Genomic DNA, 22,599 nt, shown 5'->3' with positions numbered 1-22,599 from the left:
ATCTTTTTTCCAAAGTTTGAGAAACGATTACAACGGCATTTATGGGCATTTAAGGGCATGGGTAGCTTCATTGTTTGACGACTCAATACACACTTGTCTGTTAAGGATGATAATCCATTTCTATAAAATAATATGTACACCTTTCCTAAGCCAACGAGAGTTGTCACTAAAGAATTTGGAATATTCATAGCTCGTACACTTAGGTCCTCCAATATCCCTCAAGGAAAAGTATCAGTTTTTTTAAGATAAGTTTTATATTTGAGATATAATTATCTCAAATATAAAACTTATCGGTAATTCGAATTCACACGAACACATCAAAATGCATGATAGGACAAATACAGGTACGGGTATATGCTTCAAAGCAATGGCTTCTATAAGTCAGAAGTAGGTTCTTTGATTTCCATCCAGGCATGACTTAAAACTGACTGGTCATTTGCACGACTGACTGTCGCGCTGTGGATGAAAAGAAATATTTAAATATAGCTAGCCCATATATCTGACTTCGGTTGTTAGAAAAAGACACAATGGAGTTCTCTCGATTGAGGTTTATTTAAATAATGAGCGATTACTGCTTATCAACTCTTATTTTTATTACATTCTTCAGTCTAGTGATATATCAAAGAGACGCAATCTCAATTAAAACACGAACGTTACAGCAATCAATAGACTTCAAGCTAATAAAATCATGAATATTAGCTTTGATAACTTTATTCCAAGGCTGCCATGTTCGAAGGATTTTCCAAAACAAATATAATATCCAGTAACATATCTAAGCTGTTTACTACCTGTCAGCCTAACAAACGGAAGAATAAGTAATCTTATAATAAAACAAAATAAATAAAGTGAACTATAACTCGCTTTTTGATTCCAATTCTAAACTATTCCAATGTTTATGCAAATGCCAGACAAAATCAATATGTTTGAAAAAATATGCTCTGTTTACATTTCGCAGACAATTAAACGAAGTTCGTTGCCAGCTTAGATATCTTAGTGTCCACTAGTGGTCGCTGCTAATCAATTCTATAGATATTGTGTTTGCGAATTTCCGAACCTAGATGCTGTAGAGCCGATTACCTAAAGCAGAAACGATTTGGATTCTATATGTACTTATGTTAATCGTTTCACAGTAGTTATTATCCCTGCTAACAAACAAATGTCTTCCCTATTTTATTTGAATCTCATCGATACAACTCTCCATCCAAAAGTGAACACTCGAACAGCTCCAAAAGTTATTTTATCTGTTATTTGTCGACCCAAGCTCCCAAAGCGTGACGTATGGTACCCCAGCCGGCACACTAATAAGTGACAAAAGGGGGTGTTGTAATCAGTCTCATCATTGGCCTCTCGATAGATAATCCGGTTTGCCGGACCATTCTTCAGCGGTCTCCAGCTGTCAGCCGTCTTTGTTTTTGACCACTGTCCGGTCAGTTTCAGCACCGACAAAAGGTGTCCGAAAATTATACGACCCATTATGGGCCTGTGATGGAGATAAACTAAATGAACAGTGACAGCCCGATAGCCTGTTATGGATCGTGTCACTTTCTACTTTTGATGTCAAACAAATAAACAAACAACTATATAACCCAAAGGGTAATCCATGGGTAGTGGATAGTTCTTATCACAACGCGGCTGCTGGAATGAGGTGTTCAAGTTTGACACATTTTCAATTAATCAAAACTGAAATCTTGAACTACTAGATAATTATGACTAAATGAATGTAATCTAAAGTTATCCGAACTAATAACTACAGCTACGGCATCGCATTCTTCAGGAACAACTCTCCGGAACCGCAAGTTCCAATGGCCAGCCAGCGCCAGCTGCAATGGAATTGAAGTGGATTATCAAAAGAAATCAATAACCAGCCTGTCCGTTTGAAGTGAGCAGAGCAAAAATCCGAGAATAAAACAATGTAGTCAGCGAATGCCCGTACAGCGTACAGGGATTATGTACGAGCGTGCGTTGGAATGCACCGAACAAGCGACGACCCACGGCGACCGTGTAGCATTCCAGCACAGCAAACGACCACCGCAGGCGCAGGCTATAGCTACAAATGGTTATTATACGCGTGGAGGCCGCTGCACATCCTGGCTTGCTGGTGCCGCCCTGGTTGCCCGGACGCCCCTAGACGGCAAACACAACGGCAATTTCGCAAGTCTATCCTAAAGCAGCACTTTAGCATTGTGCGCTTGTTGTGTGCTCTCCACTGTTATAAAGTGAAAATATACGGTCGAGAGGATCTGTTGGCCGATCTCCTCGACTTGCTTCCTCCCCCCTGTCTTCTGTCCGAGCTGCTAGCTCCAATGGCGACACATTGGTGAAGTTGCCAAGGCCCGATTTTGTACCATATAATGTACACAACGGACAACGGTCGGGCGGGTACCGGCCTCTCCCGCGCACTACCGGGAGTGGTTCCGGTGCCGGAAACTGTTTCCACTTTCCAGCAGCTGTAAGTCCTTGCCGCGCGGAAAGTGTGCGGTTGAAACTGTTCGGACCGCACAAGGACGCCGAAGCTCGGCTTCGTTGGACACGCCCTCTTTTTTTATTGGAACGCTACCGCTCGGATGCTCCGGCATGGTGCGCGAGTCGCAGCTCGTGCCGTCTCGCTCGGGCCGAGCGCACACGGACCGCCACTCCGCTCCGCTCGCTCCGCGCTCTGCTCCGCAGCAGTACATTGATATTCTGTTGCATGACTATTGCAAACGAGCTGTCGGGCGGGAGCCTGGGTTGCCTGGGACGTTCGTCCTGCCGTTTAGGTTGGCGGTGGGTTATGCCTTCACAGGATAAGCGTGCGTGTTTATCCTGTTGGAAGGTTTTGCGCTCTGCCTACCTGCTTACATTACACAGCTGCCATGTCGCTATACATTGGAGCATTTTGTGAGACATTTCTCTTGCCTTTCATTTTTCGGGCAAAGGATATGAATTCGAATACATGCAAATGGGGTTCCTTGATGCCGAAGCACATTCACATGTATACAGTAATGCCGAGACTGCTCGCCCGTCAACCAACCCCGCACGACCGAATTGCCATTTATTGCGAACATAAAAATATATTACTTCCCGTTTAGCCGCTGTACTGTAGCGTAAAGTGACGCAGATGGCAAGGATATAATATAGCAGGCTAGCAGGCTGCCTGACTGACTGGTTATTGTTTTTGACCTCTCTGCCCACCCTACTGGCAGCTTCTTGGAGCGAAAGGGCTGTGAGGTAAGATGGGAAGTAGGGCTGGCTGGCTCAAACCGGCCCCGCACGCTCCAATCAGCCGTGGTCGGTTTCTATGTGGCAAAATTGGACATATCCGGGCACTTGCCACTCCTTAAAAATGGTCCAACATCGAACCATTGCCGCGGCGGTGTGCCCGATTCGATCTCGTACCGTATCGGACCGGGTTTCGGATTTGTCCCGCTTTTCTTATGCTTCGAGGTGTACCCATCGTTGGGGCGTTGGGCGTACGCGAAAAGTTTCTGCAACACATTCAAACACAGTCCCGGTTTGCGTTACATTATTTATCGCCCATAACGGTAGATTTGGTTGTTTGTGAGTGAATATTATTACATGAAAGTTTCACCCTACAGCAACAATATATTTAGCTACGTGCAATTGCTCAATGTAAATATTATTACATTTTCTCTCATGTCATTTTTTTTTTCATTTAAACGTTTATAAAGATATGGGTTAAATTTAATCCCAATTTATCAGATTCTGTTACATCGCTTCATCAACTGCTATATGTGAATCATCTAGCTTCAGTTGTGTTGTTAGCGATTATAAGAACTCAATGTGTTTTTTGGATTGAACATAAAATATAAAATTGGAAATCTGCATCCTCAAAGACCAAAAGTTCTAGAAATTATTGTACAATATGCTTGATATCTGTGTAAAAGGAAATATTAAAATTAGAAAGGTGCTCGGCCCGGTATGGTTTCCATAAACTCAATTCAGTTCTCAAACGCGCACTTAAACGAGATTTGTGTTTTTTTAAGGTGGATTTTCTTAGTATACTGTAAATTGAGTTAAAATTAAAAGAGGCTGTATTTGGCTAAAGTAAAACCTTCCACGTCTCAATAATACGAACAAAGAAGCATCGTAATATCCTGGCTATATCGAATGCTGACGGCACATCTTCCAAATCCAATGTTATACTCCCAACACAGTTGAACTAAACAGTATTTCCCAGCGTAGGATCATCTAAATTCGGAGAGTGCAGAGGCGAAAGAATTCCAGAAGCTCTTAGTCATCAAGAATTTTAAACTCCATCGTACCAGTTACCCCTAGAAGCTACGAACGGGACATTATTTCCTTAAAAGCTAGCCAATTTATGTCACTGGAGCGAATAGAAACCATTTTAAACGCAGTAGCAAGTCATTGCAACCATGAAAGCACTTCCTGACATAGTCCGGATATCTTACGAAAAATATTTGCACATTGTAATCATTTGAATCTTCATTTTTTCAGAACAATATCCAAAAGTGACGCAAATTCTTTAGATATCTAATTTCATCATTAAAAGCTTAAGCCGAATCGGTGAACGTAACTATTCGAACAAAAACTTCCAATATTTGGTATTCTGTAGAATCTTGTTTTTGTGAGCATTATTTTACAGATTCTATATATCTTAGATTCTTTTTCTGTCCAAAACCCCAATATCTCGTTTATCAAGAAGTTAATTTCTGTAGTTTGACCACACTTCGTGAATGGGAGAAAAGATCCCACCATGGCTACTCCGCCATGTTTTTAACTTATTTGTGTTATTATCGCAAATGATAGTGTTGTTATAATGATTCATTACCGTTCATGCTCAATAAACCAAACCGGTATTAATGCCCAATCATCCTATTAGAACAAAATGTACATTTTCATTTCTATTGCTACACACGTGGATATTGTTTCCATCCCAAGAATGCGCCCCGATCCGTGCCCATTGGACTCACGGTACCTGGAATTTTAATCTCCAGGTTTGTGTGTTTAGTTACAACAATAGCAAACAGCGCTAAAGTTTTAGATAATGATACAGTGTGTAATAGTTTGCAGCTGTGAAGTGAAGTGCGCTTGTACGACGAAACCGAGCACAATAATCCTGGAAACGCTATCACACGCTCTCGTACGCTATGTGGTGCGAATTCGAAACTGGAGCAACAGAGAAAGTAAAAGAGAGAGATGGAGAGAGAGAGAGAGAAAGTCGTATACTCATCTGGATCGATAATGTTGTGCTACTAAATAAGGATCCATCCAAAAGTGTTTCCGATCGTGTCGATACATAATAGCGAGCCCCCGTGCCCTCCTCTCCCAAGGGGCAGGGAAGCAGATACACGTTGCGTCACCGTCCGCAAAACGTTGCGCGATCGTACACGCGCTCGGGGCCCTGGCGTGTACGCGAACGCACGAATTGGAAACGGCTATGACCCGCTTCACGCCCAGCCAGCATCGCAGCGCCGTCCACCGCCCTCCCATCCGGTACTAACAAGGATACATGGTGTATAGCGTGTGTGTGTGTGTGTGTGTACTCGGTTATATTTCCCAGGACTTAGGGCCGGCGTTTGGGTTTTTGGTTGGCTGAGTTGTATAATTGTATTTCATCTATGTACTGCAGGCTGCGCAAGCAAGACCAAAGCAAGCGTGAATGCGGTGAAAAAGAGAGAGAGAGCGCGAAAGTAAAGCGGCAGGGCAGATGTAGCTCCCCTTGCGTACAGTTTCTCGTCGTTCCGCCAACCATAAGGCACACAACACACACACACTGTATTCACCTTTAGGGAACGTTTCAATGTTGCAGGACGGGCGTAACCGGTCGTCTCCGTCCCACCAACGGGTCGAGCGACGGCACGCGTGTGTCCGACTAGCTGTCACGCTTACCCGACCGTTTCTGCAACAGCACAGCAACAAAACAGCGTTTGGCAACTCTTCGCTTTCCACCAATTGGAGGATGGCTTCGGGGTTTTGCTGGGGCCTTGTGGTTGTTGCTGTTGTTTGTGTTTTTTTTTTTTTCGTTCCTCTGTTGCTGTTGTTGTATTCTTTTATCTGTAGCCCATTGCTTCTGTTTCAGCCCGTGCACTGTAATCCCCCGCCGTTCGCTCTGCCCCGGCCCATCGGAGAGGGGAGAGCTAGGAACGGTTTCCTTTTTTCGCCCGCCCCTTCGCAGCGCCGCGCTTCCCTATTTGTTTATCCGATTTTTAGGCTCTTAGCGCTTAGATACGGGGATGTGGCAATTGTTGAAACAATTTTGAATCAGTTGCTTTTGAATGTTCGGCGAGGAATGTGTTACGCTCGGCAGCAGCAGTCATCATCTCCAGCTGGTCGTCGTACGTTGGTGCGTGCTTTGGTGGACGGTGTAGCGTGTGCGTTGAATGTGCCCCGTGTGTGTTGTGTGTGACTTGTGTACGTTGGGGAGCAACAGTTGCAAACCCGTGCCGTTTTCAGTTCTGCACGCAACGTGGCGTCGGACGCCACACGTGTGTCCCCTTGCTGGTAAGGGCACTTGAAGTTTTTTTTCCGAATTACTTTCTGGCGCTCGGTACCGTGCTTCAGCTGTGGTTTAAACCGTGAGAGACGTACAAATTTGTGTGTAATAGGGTGCAAGTGGAAAAAAAAAGTAGGTCAACTCAGGAGCATTGAGCTGCCCAAACGTAACGTCGCGTGCATTTGGTTGAGAAGTTTGAAGGAAAACGATCATCACCAAACACACACACACAGGATGAGTTTGCCGAGCGGTGTCGATATGTCGAACCTGATGCAGCAACATCCGGTACTGGGTGCGCTGCCGCCAGCGTTTTTCCTCCGGGCGGCCTCGGAACGCTATCAACGCACGCCCAAGTGTGCCCGGTGCCGCAACCATGGAGTGGTAAGTGAAGGCGTCCCAACTGCAAGCCCTAGTACCAGACAGTACCCGAACAGAATCGAACCAACAACAAAAAAAAATCAAATTCATCTCCCTCATTAAAAAGAAAACTCTAAAGTTAGGCGCTTTGTGCGAGTGTCTTTGCCGATCAGGCCGTTTGGTTTTTGTACAAAACGCTTCATCGTTTAGGACTCGGTCCTCAACATCTTGAGCTCCAAAGTGATCTGCCAGTAGCGAAGAGCATCGAGAGCCCGGGATCTAGCATCCCTCCCACTTCCTGCTTCAGCTTTGAGACATCTTCTTGCTCCTAGGGACTTCGGCTATCCTGGATAGCCTACTCAAAGTCCTACTCCTAGTTAGTTCAGGCCCCTCAAAAGTATGCTTTTGGCCGCAGCTCATCCGGAGCAAACACTTTGTCGAGGTGCTGTGCAGTTGTGTGCAAAAGGGGGCAAAACGGTAAAACGGAAAGAAACCCACAAACAGACTGGAGGCAAGGAAATAGTAACCCCACCAATCAACCGAGAGGGCACCCTGTGCCAGTTACTCGTGAGGTACATTGAACGAACAAATTATCATCTAAATTCCTGCCCCAAATGTTTCATAAAAAAAAAAAAAGATTCACTTTTGTACACCATTTGTGTTTCTCCCATGCTTCGTCCAATGTTGCGTTGGGTGTACAATAAGCAGTTGTCGCGCGCGCTCTGTCCGTCCAAGGAATCACACTAACGCCAATGTTGCAATTCTATGTTTTCTTTCTTTCTCTCCCGGGCCGCGTGTACACGCGCCACGCCATCAGGTGAGCGCCCTCAAAGGACACAAGCGCTACTGTCGCTGGCGGGACTGTGTCTGTGCCAAGTGTACCTTGATTGCGGAGCGGCAGCGAGTGATGGCCGCCCAGGTAAGTGTACCGCGGCTTTAACGCATGCCAAAACAGCAGCAAACTTACGAGTTCTTTTGTCGGGCAGGTCGCACTCCGCCGCCAGCAGGCACAGGAGGAGAACGAGGTGCGCGATCTGGGCCTGCTGTACGGGACGACCGGTGTGCACGGCGTTGGCCAGACGCCCGCGAGCGATTCGGTCGGCTCGGTACAGTCGGTCGGTCAGTTCCACGGTGGCATACCGTCGCCGCCGAACGATGCGGAAAGTGGTGGTACCCACCACAGCTACACATCGGCCGACGCAGGTAAGCGATCGCATCGTCGGGAGTGTTCTAGCGAAGCAACTAATGCGGAAATTATGCAATGCTCTGTGTTGTATCTCTTGTTTTTACTTCTTAAAAACAGACACGGACGTGCAGCGGCTACGGTCCGAGCACATGCACTCGGCCTACTCACCCAATCGCAGCGAACCGGACAGCCCCGGTAAGTACACACAGAAATGATTTGATTGATTGGTGTGTTTTTTCCCCTCTCTGTTCTATTTGGCAAATATTAGTTTTAAGGCAAAATCTCATCTCGCATAATTAAAACATCGAAGCCCTAGAAGCCACCGAACATCCGACTCGCACTGCGTGTGTGAGCAATCAAAACGATTATTGGCGCACCGCAGAACGTACGTCATTCGTAGCTCAGGTGGTTAGTCGGGCTACGGTAGGTCCCCATTGACTTGACGCTGGTTCGATTCTCGCAAGCGGAGCATGCGGAGACTTTTCTTCGCTATGCAATGCTACCTCAGAGAGATTATAAGAAAGCGATTCTTTCCTTGTTTTTGCACCATGAGAAAGAAGAACTGTCGAGGATTTTCAATAATTTCGAATTTCCAATGGTAGAAGCAATTATTTTCAAGATTTTCAGTTGTGAGATGAGTCTAAAGTGGTTATAGAGATACATTGAAACCGTTCCTGAAATGTTGCCTTCTTCAGTATCCTATCAAAACTGTGAATCATATTTAACCTTTTCATCGCTTCTTCTTGCATCCTTTGCACAAAAAAGAAAGGGTTCCTTTGCCCGTTTCCAAGAAAATATCATTACTGAACATTTTTTCGTTTATCGCTGCAAACAATCTCGCCCAACCGCTTGAGACGCCCCAGTGCGCATCAAAAGCTGTCTAATAGCCTTAATGTCTATTGTTTATTGTGGCGCAGCGAGCAAATCAAATCGGAAAGAAAAATAGCCAACAGGACGCCACTGCAACAATGCCTGGAGGACAACGCACCAACGCTTGTTTATGTTCGCTGCAATTGGTCTTTTAATTGCATCTCGGTATCGATTTCACACCGTCCCGATCGGTCCCTCCTGCGGGCGGTTCCCATTACCCATCTCTCTCCCCAGGGCCAGTAGCTTGGGTCGTTGCATCCTGAGAACCCACAAATGCGTTATGCGTGATTTGCGCCCTGAACCTGCAATTATCCAATCGTTTTCTATTATGTTGTATCGAAAGCTGGATTAAAAGTTGCTACCTGCAAGCAGACTCCTTCGCCTCCCAGAGGAAAGGAAGCTAGCAACGCACCCGTACTTCAATTTCGCTACAATAAACAGTGTCCTTTTCCCGACGGTGGCGAGGGTGTAACACGATCCGGGTTTTTGGACGGGAAAAAAATCCTTCAGATCCGTCCCAAAACCGTTCGTTGCAAAGCGTCCCATCAGCTAGAAAGAAGCGAAAAAAGGCGCTGTCTCACACACACGCACATATTAACTTGGCTTTCAATTAGATTCATTGATGGCCGGAGCAACCGTTTTTGCTGACTGGCGTTTAGCTCGAGAGGGTTCGATTTTGTGTGTGTGTGTTTTTTTTTTTGTTCAATTTCACTAGAATCAAAATCTCCCGTCCCGGCGCAGCAGCCGAGCAGCATTAGTTGTCTGCTCGATATCCACTTCTACACGTGGGTTCGGGTTTCATTCCAGCGAACGGTTTGATTCGACGGCGAGCGCCCCTGCCCCGCCGTCCGCCGCTGATCGGCGGCCTGAAGTGGATCGCTCCGGCTCGCTCGCTGGTGTTTGTGTTGCAGGATTCAACAAAACCTCGACAAAAGCCTCACATTCCCGGATCGCTTTTGTGTGTGGATTTTAATTGATTTTGTTTTTCCTTACCCGTGCTCTCCCTCTCTCCCTCACACACACACACGCTTCCTTCTTGTAATCAAATCATCCATTCGCTACTAACGGGAAACAGGAAAAAAGGAAACAAAACACGCCACGCTAGAGCTCGTGTGCGAATGCATGGCTGCGTGACCGTGCGCGGATCAATACATCCTCCATGTTCCATGCCTTTTCAATTGGCGCACGTGTGTTAGTGTGGTTTTACCTGCACTAATCGCACGGGTTGTTTAGCGCGCAGTAAACGCAGCCCCTCTCAGGAGGGTTCGGCTCAATTAAGGCGTCGCAAAAATATGCGCCGCTTTGTTTTCTGCATCCTGCTTTGCTCTGGCATATTGGCGTTTTGACTCGCCGGATTTGCACGGTACAATCGGGTCGGTGGGCGCCCCCTGCACAATTGCTCGAAACCGTTTACACTCCGGTGACTTTCTTTTACCGTTGTGTGTGTGTGTGTGTGTGTGTGTGTGTGTGTGTGTGTGTGTGTGTGTGTGTGTGTGTGTGTGTGTGTGTGTGTGTGTGTGTGTGTGTGTGTGTGTGTGTGTGTGTGTGTGTGTGTGTGTGTGTGTGTGTGTGTGTGTGTGTGTGTGTGTGTGTGTGTGTGTGTGTGTGTGTGTGTGCACTTTGATAATGTGTCTAGGTTTGGGATCACCGATCATTAGTGATCGCGTTTGTTTCAATGAGAGCAAACAACATGGCGTACTTGAATGTCAGGCATGTCAAACGTACAATAGTGTTGCTTTGTTTTTTTTTCAAAAACAAAACTAAAACTGTTCGGATATTACATGGAAATAGGTTTACACGTGTAAAAAGAAAGGTCACACTGGTCTAGGGACAGTAAAGACACATACTCCAATATCTGTGCATATGCACATTTCTTCTAAAACTGAACTAACTATCCAGAAAAGGCAAACATTACAAACCATAATGGAAATTTTTATTTACGATTCTATAAACCCTATAAATCTTTTAAAGCCGAGAAGTCAAACTGTTTGCACTTGGAAGCCTTTAGAAGTCTTTCGGTGTGCTCCGCGACCGCTTGGGTAAAAAATTATTTTGCATTTATCCTTCTACAGTACATGTCAATCAATTCCGGCCACCTGAACTAGGAAGAGATTTTAAAGCTTTGCAGATTTATTTACTAATTGTCAGGCATTATCAATCGTCAGAAAACCTTATCGGTATATTCCTTTGTTTTCTCTTCATGCATATACACAAAAAAAGATAAGAATTAAAAAAAAAACAGAATTATAGAACTAAACCCAAAAATTTGTATTTTGCTGAAATCGAGCATTGAATTCCGGACATAGCATTGTTTAGTGAGTTGGTTACAAAAGTACTGAAAATCGTTTGTTCTCATAATCACCCCTTTTCAATTAATAAACTGTTTTGTTAATATAAAAATATTTGTAGAACCATTTTTAAAACAAACAAGCGTTTTAGCTTCAGGCTCATAAAAAATCGTTGATTTCTATAATCAACTGATACATGCGTGCATCAATCAGGGTACTTGGTGACCAACAGAGCCAATTTCTGTAAGAAAAAGCCGAATTTAAAAAAAATCGACGAAATTGCTTGTTCAACAGGAATATTAAAAAAAACGCAAGCTCTGACACATTTTTATCATATTATTTTGGAAAAGTATCAGATCGAACCTCCACTTTACGGTGTCTGCTAAATTGTCTGCAGGGTGTCTGCTGAGAACCTTATATTTCTTCAACACGTTGAAAAATCAGCTGAAATTAGACGTCAGCAAGAACACGCGTTACTTTTGATAGGATGTTACGATTTCAAGCTTTTCATGAGGCAGCGCCAAGGTAACTAGACTAGAATACAGGTGAGCTTACAGCTCTAATTTTAGTCGCCATTATAAAAGGGGATTTCTATGAAGATTTCCAGGAAAGGAGGTTCACGCCAATAACAACATAAAATTTACCATTCTACCATGAAGAAATCAATCTATTTAGTCATTGCCATTATTTTTGCGTACCAAATCTTGTTAGCTGGCTCAAATAAAAAAATAATTTCGCAGTATAGTTTTTACTGTTGTGACGCAACTGTTTTCCCTATATGAAATGAAATGCTAACGATCCGATATTTGTATCATGTAATATCATACAAAAACTAGGTTGCTGCACGTGAAACTATTTTAAGTAGCATTTTTTCCCGCGTGGCCAAATGAGTTTGACTTCGCTGCTGAAGAGCATTGTTTTGCAAATAAACAAAAATACATGAGCTTCTTTAAGTTTTATGTGTTTGCAGCAAAAGCCTTTTATAACAATAACTCTTTTCGCTTATAAGTGGTTATTCAAACCCTTGATTGCCGCACGCTTGAGTGTTTCTCCTCGATACAAGATAGCTGTTTGGCCAACAAAACGAAAATAATAATATGATTTTATTTTGTAGTTATACTTTACATGACTTCCACAATTAGACCATTGATTATCATTGATTGTTACCATGACATTTAAGTTCCTAGTGTAACTATGCATTTTAAAAGTCATTAAATAATAGTTTTTAATTACATTAATGTGCCCGTATCGCTAGCCATAATTACAACTCCCCTCAAATCGTTTTACGCTATTGTATTGCTCTAAAACTGCCATTCATCTAGCGCCTTTAAACACATTACTGCAGCAACTAAACAAAACGAAAACAAAAAAAGGAACCAGCCGGCGCAAAAAAAAACCGGCCCAATTTGCGTCCACTTTCCAGCAATAGCCGCACCCTTCGGCATACCAGTGTCACCGCTCAATCGTGCGGCACGTCTTTTCCATGTCGTTGCGAGTCATTATTTCCTGCCACAGCAACACCCTTGGAGATTGCGAGCCGCTGCCGCTGAGGCGGGATGCAATAAAGCGTTCAGTGTCGAATGCAGCGCAGCTTCCACCGGGATTTACCCCCACCCTGGTGCAATAAGGTGCGATCTGTGCTCGCAATTCGCTCGAATCGATTTTTAATCCTCTGGCGAGGCAACCGGAAGCTCGGTAAACTGGATGGCAAAGCATTAAACCACAAATAATTAATAACAACTCCGCCCCGTACGGTAAGGGAGAAATTAACAGTAAATGACCCTTCGCTCGGAAGCCAATTGTGAGTGTATGTGCGTGTGTACGTGTGTGTGAGCGGCGTTTAATTATAATGCAAAATGTTTTAATCAGCCCCTAACGCACAAGGATCGGCACGCACTCGAGCGTGTGCGTGAGTACTTCCTTTTTTTAATTTCTTTTAACCTTTCCTGCACTTTTGTTGCTTGCTGTTGCTGCTGGTATTGTACTGTGCATTCAGTACTGTTCGAGCAGCTCATCTTTTTTTCCCTGTTTCTTTTTGCTTCTGTAAATAAAAAAAAAGGGTAAAGTTGAAGAGAGCGAGAGGTAACAGTATAGTGGGAAAGAATAAATAGCAAAAAATAAAAAATAACAGGAAACCAAACCATATTGCCAACGCTTTCCAATACAGGGATGCAGATTTTTCCCTCCTCTCATTTTTTTTCTCTTTTTTTGTCTCTCTTTCTCTCTCTCTTTTAATATCCCTTATCCCTTATACGGTATAGCGAGTATTTATTTTTCCTCGGTTAGCACAATAGCCGTTCAAGAGGTATTACATTTCCTTTTGCACTCCCCTCCCACCGCTCCGCCCCTGTTTCCAGCGAAAGAACGAACCTTCGGACGCTACGGAGTGTGCTCGAAAGTGTTCTGCCACCCCTGGCATACCGGGGCCGGTACTTCCACGAAGCGCGCCGAGCTCGGCCCGAGCGGGAATGCGAGAGCGAGCGAGGCATGAATGGCACCGATCTTCTACTGTCAAAAGACAGTTTATCTTAATTCAATTCGAAATATCTGCTTCTGCAATTCCATCCTTCCACTCGTCGTTACCGCTTTTCGTTCTTTTTTTTTTCTTTCTTTCATTCTTTCCCGCCTTTCCGGCCATTCCCAAACGGTCCAGCGAAGCAACTGTACTGTGTGCTGTCACTGCTTCGGCATCCAGTCGCCTGTGCCCTGCTGCCCGGTGAAGTGCCGTGTTGTCTGGTTGAATGTGGCAAATGGGATACAATTTAATTTCCACTCGAAACTCAATCAACAAAAGCATCGATCTTATTAAAAAAAAAGGCACCACAGAAGCGCGCATACCACCGTACAGCGAGCGATACGGGAGCCAGGGGCAAACGGGGGCCCGACATGAATGATCTCATGAAATATGTTTTCAATTTTGGGTGCTTCCACCTAATAGGAGACGACCTCGCTTTGCCCTGGCCAACGGCCGGGCAGATGTCGAGGTGTGTTGGTGGTTCGGTCGCACTTGCGGAGCATTTTAGGTGGAGGGGAGATTTTTTTTTTGGTTGTTCTGTGGATGGAAATTGAAATACCAAACCGGAGTGCGAAATTGCTGGCATTTGGGAGGTATGGGGAGGAATGGGGATGAATGGTTGGAGATCAAAATTTTTTCCACAAATAAATCATGCGTGAGCGAAGCCGGGAGGGGAAGCTGGGGGTGACTTTGCCGACCCAAGGAGGCATCCCAAACTTTGCTGCGGGTGGCGGATCAGTTGTGCCGTGGTTTCCAATTAAATTTGGTTGGCGGGTGTTTTTTTATTCTCTCTCGTTGGGCCTGCTGGATGGTTGCTTCACAGGTTTTTTGCACTTTTTCCATCGTTTTGCCGGATTTTTAGGTTTTTATTTTAATTCAATTTCTATCGCTTCGCTCAATGGAACGGGTCCAGGCAAGAATTACACCCACAAAAAGGGTGTTTTATTTTATTTTCCTTTCTGTTTCCCATCTGTAACACGCTCGCTCGCTCGCTCGCTCGCTTTCCATCCTTTATCTTATCCCTTTTCCCATCCCTCCCCTATTGCTAACCTCAGCGCGTGGCGGAGGATTGTGGCTTCCCGCTAAAACGGGTGTGTGATGCTCCCTTTGCCCCTTTCCGGTTGCCAACCCTAGCGAGACTTAATCTAGCGTGTGCGTGAGCTCAATTTTATGGTGATGATTTGATGGAAAGTAATTATCTTCATCGCCCTTGCATTGCCCGTTGGCGAAGTGTGGGGTGAATTTTCCTGGTGCTGCTGGTGGTTTTTGATCGTTTTGGTGCGGCTTGAGGGCCGCGTTACCGCGACAAACGGAAATTAAACTGATCCGTGCAATATGGTTTTTGCGTTTTTACACTTTTGCAACCGAGGATAAGGGGGAAACAGGAGACACACACTCTCCGGGCGAAAGCGGCGCGTAAAGGGGCGTACGGGTCGATTAGTTGAGCCGAAGGGGGGAAAAGGGGGTAGGGAGGGCACGAGGGCATTGGACAGCGCAAAACACAGCCGGCTTAGTGCGTGCGTTTGGCAGCGTCAAGCGTTGACTTGCGAGGGGCTCGCTGGTGACGATTGGGCGAATGTGTCAATACCAATGGGAGTTTTCCGTTTTTGTTTGTTGCAGCAGTGTGTCAAACAAATTTAAACTCAACCACCAGTTAATTACACTTCACCGATATTGCAATTCACGCGTGCGAACGCCCTACAATGGGGCTTTGGGTTGTGCTGTTTTGTTGAGAAGGGGGTATTATTATTATTATTCTTAGTCTTATTATTATTATTATTGGTCGGAGATGGTTCACGTACGTGAAGTTCGGGGCTGCACAGACAGAGGGCTTACAAATTTAGCTGATTAAATTCAGCAACATGTTTACGTCGGCCGTATGCGCTAATCCGGCAGCGGTTCCATTGTGCCAGGCCGGTGCCGGGCAATTATTTCACCACAAATGTCAAACCACCGGGCGGCCGGGTGGCGTGGCGGAACGGTGTAATTGATGTGTTTGTCGAGAGCATACACTATCGCTGAGCCGTTTCCGTTCCGGGAGCAGGGCAGGGTTGGTTCCAATGATCAGTGATTGATTGAAAAGAGTTAATTAAAAAGCCAAGTTAGTTTAAACTTACCTACGATTGTTTAATATTTAAGTTTAAGCACAAATAGCAAAGATTTTTTACTCTTTCCAAGGTAATGATGATTTGTATCATTTTTGTAAAACATTGAAACATTATGAATGTTATGTTGTTTTTAATATTTGGATTGTAACTAAACTGTCTGCACAGAATGAGCTCAAATTTGCCAGAACGTTTTCGCTCTATCTGATGTTGATTTCAAAAGTTAGTTCATTTAAAATGATTCAAAGTAGCTAAAATTAAACCTCTTCGATCATATGCAATCGTGGTTCGTGAGCTAGATGCTCGATTTTTTCACAGTTTATGCGTTATCATGATGTGGGCCATTTCGTTTATAGAATTATGAAATTTTATATACAGGCCTATAGTTTCCCGAGTTAGGCGACACTCGAGTTATGCGAACTTTTAATTTTGACAGTTCATATGTGTTCATATGTGTTCATATGTGTAAATTGCTTAAGAGTTAATTATTTAAGAGTGCGAGGCCTCGCACGCCATTGCAGGTGGAACGGTGGGAAAAGTGACCCTTTCCTTTGGCTGGAGGACTCTTGAGGCTTGAGTTGTCAAAGATGTTCTTCTAGATCTAATGAATGCTCAAATCCTACTTTGTTCACCTAAAAAATATTTAATTAAGCTGTTTATTTATGTTTGTCAATGTCAGCTTGGATAGTTGCTATTTATGTATTTCCTGTATTTTGACTTTATTGCCACTCTGGTCTTGAGCTAGTCTGCTTTCAAACAATAGTTGAGTCATTGAAATATGAAATAATATCTACAAGTTTAACAATTTTGTTTTTCGTTCCCTGACAGTATAATATTTTTGGAGCAAAAATAATAATACTTTAAAGCTTGAAGCCGCCGAAACACAATCTTCAGTTTTGAGACGGATAACAACATCCGTGCTATATGTCCATATTACCCCATATTGCCATAAGTGTGTGGTACACGAGATCTCGAAAAATCAATCCCGATGACGAGCTAATGTAGGTAAAATGATATCACTCCGCAATCGCATCCTTTAGGTAGAAAGAACGAGATAGAGAGAGAGAGACCTTACCTAGCCAAAAAAATACACACACACGCTACCAAGTGCTGTCGTTCGTGGTCAAACAAATCGAATCAAAACGAATCTTCGCATCTCGTTCCATTCCCACACGTTTGCCGCCCCCTGTCTGATTGGCCCGAAAAGTATCCGCACCTGGCAATAATAGGCATAATAGGTACAAAATACAGTTAATGAATTTGTTTGATTTCATCAGCCACCGCTCTGTGACAGGAACGGGAGGGCTCACAAAGCTCACAAAATCCCATCAACATTCCCTCACACACACACACACACACACACACAAAAGCGCAAAGCGACACGGGGACGAAAGCCTCCGGGGGCTGCTGGGCCATTTATTTGACATTCGTAGTCAAAACCCCCTTCCGTATATTATTTTTTTTTCTTTTTTCGTCGGTTGTTGTTGTTGTGCGAGAAGAGCCTCTACCCACTTGAGAAGTATCGCCGTGGGCCGTCACATCACGTCGTCCAGGGGTTCGCCCCGGCAGTACACACAAACAGAAGCTGTTGCATCTGGAATGATTACATTTTTTCCACACACACACACACACACACATTGCTCTTTTGCTGCTGCTGCCGTTTGGTTCACAATCCGGTCACGGCTTCTCCTGTGTCTGTCACCACGTACGCCGCAACGGGACCGTGTATGAGGGACGGAGGAGGCGTGCAGGAAATGTCTACTTTACCTGCGCTCGCTCAAGTGTGTTTACTGTTGCAGCTAGCGACGCTGGCACAGGTTGAAACTCTATCGTACGAGTAGGCACTCCGTCGTGTAGCGCGGCTGGAAGGTGTGCTGTGGCACTATTTTGACTTCTTCACGGACTGTCCTCTTCCAAAAGCCCCCTTACCCGGACGTACACACTGTTGCGGTTGCCGTGTTGCTTGCGCTGCCCATCTATTTTAACATAAATAACCTACTTCGGGCAAATATTGAAACTCCACTCCATTGTTTTGGACAGAAATTCAGTTTTTTCGGCGGATGTCAATATTTGCTTAAGCAACGATTTTAAAAGACATTCGCTCGCTCGAGTGCGGACTTGCTTTACAACAGCTCCGAAGATTGTTGCTCTTCGTCGGGTCGGTGAAAATTGATCCCGGGCACTGTCGGCCGGGGGCCGTGATTGACCCAGGAGAGCCCCTGGCTCGGTTAGCTTTGGTTGAACTTTTGCTTCTGGCCGGCTTGACCGTTTGACATCATCCAAGCTGACAATGTCCCGCGGTGGCATCGTTTGCGCGTGATTGATTGTCTGCTAAGGGGGCGACGATGTTATTTGAACGAATTTTCGACTGGCGACCCACAACTTTGCAGGCATGGAAAGTGAGATTTTGTAAACACTGGATACGAAAACTCGTCGCTAGAGGCTGTGACAGCCGAACCGCTAGGTCCTAGGTTGAGTGATGAAAGCTTTGTCAAAAGTCCCAATAATTATTTGGGCAGAGTGATATGAGCTGCAATTGTTGGTTAGGATGATTGGAAACGAATACTGAAATACGAACAAGGTCCTAGGATCCCTTATAAGGACCTACAATCTTTAAACACCAGGTTTCGTTAATAGAGTTTGACAGGATTTCTCATTATTTCTGAAGAATTTACACTCTCTGATCGATCAAAAGAGAAGGATGTATCAGAGGATCATACAACACCTTACAAGTTTAATGTATCATAGAAAAAAACCTAAGAACTTTAATATCTGCAAGTGTTATCAATAATAGATCAGAGATTTCTTATTGTTCCAGGAGGAACAGTCTACACATTTTCTAGTAGTATCTGAAGAAGTTGTCTCAAAATTCTGATGACACACATATAAGCATCATTTAATGTCTCTATGTAGAATATAATACCTCCTCTTCAGGCTTCAATTGAACGTCCCTTCCAAGACCAGAAATGCATCACCATGACATTTCGTCACAATCCATAACCAATCGCAGTGTTCTGACCACGCTTCCCAAACTCTGCCCCTGTAGGACCGAAGCGCCAGCGCATATCAACCGAGACGGACCACGAGACGGAGTCGGAATCGTCGCCCAGCAGCCCCCGGCACAAGTCGTCCCTGTTCTCCCTGCCGCTGGACAAACAGTCGCCGAGCCAAACCGGGCCGCCCAGCTCGCCCGAGTCCGACCTGGACGTGGACTCGACGCCGGACGATTCGATCGCGCCGGAAAACTTGAGCCTCAAGAAGGACCCAGCGAATGTATATACGAAGCCGGCGGCGACGCTCGTCCCCGTCACGAACGGTGGCACCGGCTTTCTGCCTTACAACCAGCCGCCGGCCGCCGCTACCCAGTACCAGCAGGCCCTCGGTGTCAGTGCCTCCCAAGCGTCCAGCCAACGGTCGCCGGTGGACGTGCTGCTGCGGTAAGTACCGGGGCTTGGAGGATATTTGGAAGTCTCACCCTCACCATCACCGTACTGATGCCCGATTTGCTCTCTCTCTATGTCTCTCTCTCTCTCTCTTCCAGAGTGTTCCCGAACCGACGCCGAAGCGAGGTGGAGCTCCTGCTGCAGCGCTACCGGGGCGACGTCGTGCAGGCGATGGAGGCGATGCTCTGCGGTGACGATGCGCTCCATTCCCCCATCAGGTAGGTTGGTCTGTACCGGCACAGGAACCACCGCGAACAGCTCATTGTGCTCGTGCCCTAAAACTTCGCCAATATATATGTGTGTATGCGTGTGTGTGTATGTGTGTGTGTGAAAAGTGTTCCCACACCTTCACCATCTTTTGCAGTGAAGTCGGCATTCTCGCCATTGATGCCTTCCGGAACGTTCAGTAGTCCGACGGTGCGGTACTCGTTTCTGCAGCAGGCCCACACCAAGCGCTTCCTGTCCGCGCCCTACACCGGCACCGGCTACCTGCCCACTATACTGCAGGATCCAGAGCAGCAGCAGCAGCAGCAGCAACCTCAGCAACTCGACCAGCAGACCATCGGTCAGCACTGTGCGCCCGCCAACAGTCCGTGCGTGGATGGTGCAGAGTAGGCATCCCTCTTCCGTTTCCCTTCACACCTGGTTCCTTTTTGGGCGGGCCAGTTACCTTCAGAGATGCGGCCGGCTAACCACATCCAATGATGGCGACCGAACCGTCCTCTCCCAAAACGGAGCCTGTTCTTGGTACACTACCCTGCCCTCAGGCGCTCCTGAACCAGCATGCCTGCACGGAGAATGGGGCAACGACGCGCAACCTTCTCCATCCGTTCCCGGCAGGAGTGTGCCTGCTGATGAGCGTGAATGATGATAATGAAGATGCTGATGGAGTGGAATGATGATTAATTTCTATGTAAATTGTTACCGCAGGGATTTTCTTCGTGCTTTGCCTTGTCCCCCTTGTTCGGGAATCAAACCGCGAGCGAAGAGGGAGCAGACAATGCGTACGAAGGCGTAAAAATACAACTCTATTAGCTTACTTTGACGCCGATTACCCAGTCTCTCTCAGGTTCTGGCAGCTACACTATATATCGAGGCGTCGCGCTCGAGCACTCGAAGGGAACAGGCAAACAAAAATTGGTGGAATAATAATTACAGCAAATAATGTGGTCAGTCAGGCTAGGGCAAGGGCATCAAGCGGTCCCACGAGGCTACAACAGTTACGGCGGCATTGTTTCGTGCGAGAGATATCGTCAAATCAGATAAATATTATTATTAATAAAAAACACACACACAAACACACTTACAGCTACACTCAGACATTGTTGAACTATACTTACAACAAACACGTAATGATAAAACAAATGAAGCAAACATGCAACAGCAACAAAACATACAATAAGTTTGGTGAAACGAGTGAAAAGTGTTGTAAAAAAAAAAACAGTAATGCAAAGTATAAACTATAAAAGGTATATAAATAAAAATTGACGCTATAATAAACTCCTGTACCTAACCAGCCGACGTGTGTGGGAAAGGACACAACACAAATATATCACAATAATTGTAAGCACATCCTTTTCAAGCACGGCCGTCTCCCATGTCACGACAGAAACGTCAAGCCAAGGGACATGATCCGGGGGTGACTTCCCCTCCCTCCCTGCCTCTCTCTCTCTCTCTAATCCCATTTTCCCTTTAAAAAACCCCCGCCAACAAAGACCAAACTGCGCTTGTTGCATTGTTAGCACCATCAATTGGTCGTATTTTATCAACCGGATCAAAACATCGTCCTTTGCAGCGAGGAGTAAAATGTAAATAAACACAAACCTTTTTTTGTGTGGGGTGGGAAGGGAAGAACGCAAGGACACCCTTTTTATTTCCAGGGCTAGGGGAAGGTTTAGGGCCACTAGCAACAACATAAAAAACCGGCTCTCTCAGCCGCGCACAAACCGAACGAAAACAGCCAAACCCCTCGGCCGTTATTGACAGATAATTTTTCGTTCACTGATTTATCTGCCCTAACCCTTGAGGATGCGGTGCTCCGTTTGTGGTTCTTCTGCACGCGCGGAAAAGTGTTTGTCGTACGGAGGATTTCCTTTTTTTTTGCTATTCGAGAGTGTGTGTGTGTGTGTGTGTGGTGAGGTTGCTTGTGAACACCGCCAAGAGTACACTCTGAGGCTGAGTGCTGATCTCTTAAATGAATGATTATTTAATTTGTTTCCGATGGTGGGCGGGTTTGTTTTCGCTTTTCGCCCTGTAAGTACACTTCTGGGCGGAAGAGGTGCTTTGCATTGTGTTGAGCTGTGCGGAAAATGTGGAAGTGATATTATCGGAGATGACGTGTGACCGAGAGCGCACAGAAGGAGTCGCTTCACGTAGAGGGCTGGCAAAAGCTCAAGTTTGCTATCTAAACTACAGCTCTGTTTAGCAGACGATAATGTTACGCGATTGGCTTTGAGGCTTTCTGACGGAAAAGATTTGCTAAAGCAGGTAGCAAAAAGAGATATCGCTAACAGACGAGGCTGTATTTCTTCAGGCTTCATGCAGATTAAAGACACAAAGGAAACCAACATCATAGTGCGTCCTAAGAGCGTCCTAATTGAGTTATGCCAGTGAAGCAAAAGATTCAACTAATTGGGAAGAATTTTTTTTTAATAACTCGATTTAGTACACTTTTGTGAAACAACTCGCATTCAAACCTCTCGCAGAGAAGTGAAAATGATTCACACTGAAAAAGCTATAAATTGAGTGGAACAATCAGTGCTGCGACATTTTGCCTTTTTTATGACTGTCAATGTCATAACGCATTCTGACTCAAACAAAATCCATGTCAGCGTTACGTACTGTGATAAGCAGAGGTGATGCTCGAGCAGTTGGTGTGACCAATACATGCTTGGTGACATTTTAGGAACCTACTCTTGGTCAGTCACTTGGTCGTGACATTTTCTGTGGGCGATCATCGCCACTCGCCAAGCATGTGCCAAGAATGTCGTGATTATTATATGGAGAAAATGTCATCAATCATGTGATTGGTCTATCAACTGTTTGAGCCTCACCCCTGATCATCACAGTTGTGATGAGTATGAGTGTTGGTAGCTCAGTAATGAGTGTTGGTAGCTTAAACAGTGGCATTTAGTAGCACTGTTGATAGCTAGAAAAAAAAAGTCATGATTATATTGCGACGGCATTAAGCTCAGCTTGTCAGTCAGAGTTTTGCGTTGGATTCAAGCACTCGCATGTCGTGTTCGGCATGTCATGACGCATTTTCATGGAGTATCAGCATTGAGCATCAAGCTATCGGATATGTTCATAGCTTTCAATGGTGATCATCACGCGATGCTCATGATATTTTGCAGCACTGGAAACAATAAAAGAGCCATACAA

The 22,599-nt window shown here is 45.3% G+C and overlaps 1 protein-coding gene across 2 annotated transcripts; it reads left to right on the top strand.

The window, feature by feature from the left end:
- Window positions 1-6,247: 6,247 nt before the first annotated feature.
- On the top strand, window positions 6,248-20,649 carry LOC120906731 (doublesex- and mab-3-related transcription factor A2). 2 transcript variants are annotated; one of them, XM_040318631.1, is made up of 7 exons: window positions 6,248-6,835; window positions 7,629-7,730; window positions 7,798-8,014; window positions 8,115-8,192; window positions 18,822-19,212; window positions 19,317-19,436; window positions 19,554-20,649. In XM_040318631.1, exons 1-7 carry the CDS (start codon window positions 6,689-6,691, stop codon window positions 19,831-19,833), a joined length of 1,335 nt encoding a protein of 444 aa, XP_040174565.1. In that variant the 5' UTR covers window positions 6,248-6,688; the 3' UTR covers window positions 19,834-20,649. The 2 variants fall into 2 exon arrangements, with proteins under 2 accessions (XP_040174565.1, XP_040174566.1); XM_040318632.1 differs by having other exon boundaries at window positions 19,583-19,746.
- The last annotated feature ends 1,950 nt before the right edge of the window (window positions 20,650-22,599 follow it).

This window comes from Anopheles arabiensis, chromosome X, assembly GCF_016920715.1.
Source record: "Anopheles arabiensis isolate DONGOLA chromosome X, AaraD3, whole genome shotgun sequence".
Taxonomy (NCBI): Eukaryota; Metazoa; Arthropoda; class Insecta; order Diptera; family Culicidae; genus Anopheles; species Anopheles arabiensis.
Note: the sequence above shows the minus strand (reverse complement) of the source record. Positions and strands in the feature narration are given on the sequence as shown.

Bases quoted from the DNA above. Each gene is read 5' to 3' on its own strand.
- LOC120906731 (XM_040318631.1), top strand. From the start codon at position 6,689: ATGAGTTTGCCGAGCGGTGTCGATATGTCGAACCTGATGCAGCAACAT. The intron at 7,731-7,797 runs GTAAGTGTACCG...TTTGTCGGGCAG, and splicing joins AGCGAGTGATGGCCGCCCAG to GTCGCACTCCGCCGCCAGCA. The intron at 19,213-19,316 runs GTAAGTACCGGG...TCTCTCTTCCAG, and splicing joins CCGGTGGACGTGCTGCTGCG to AGTGTTCCCGAACCGACGCC.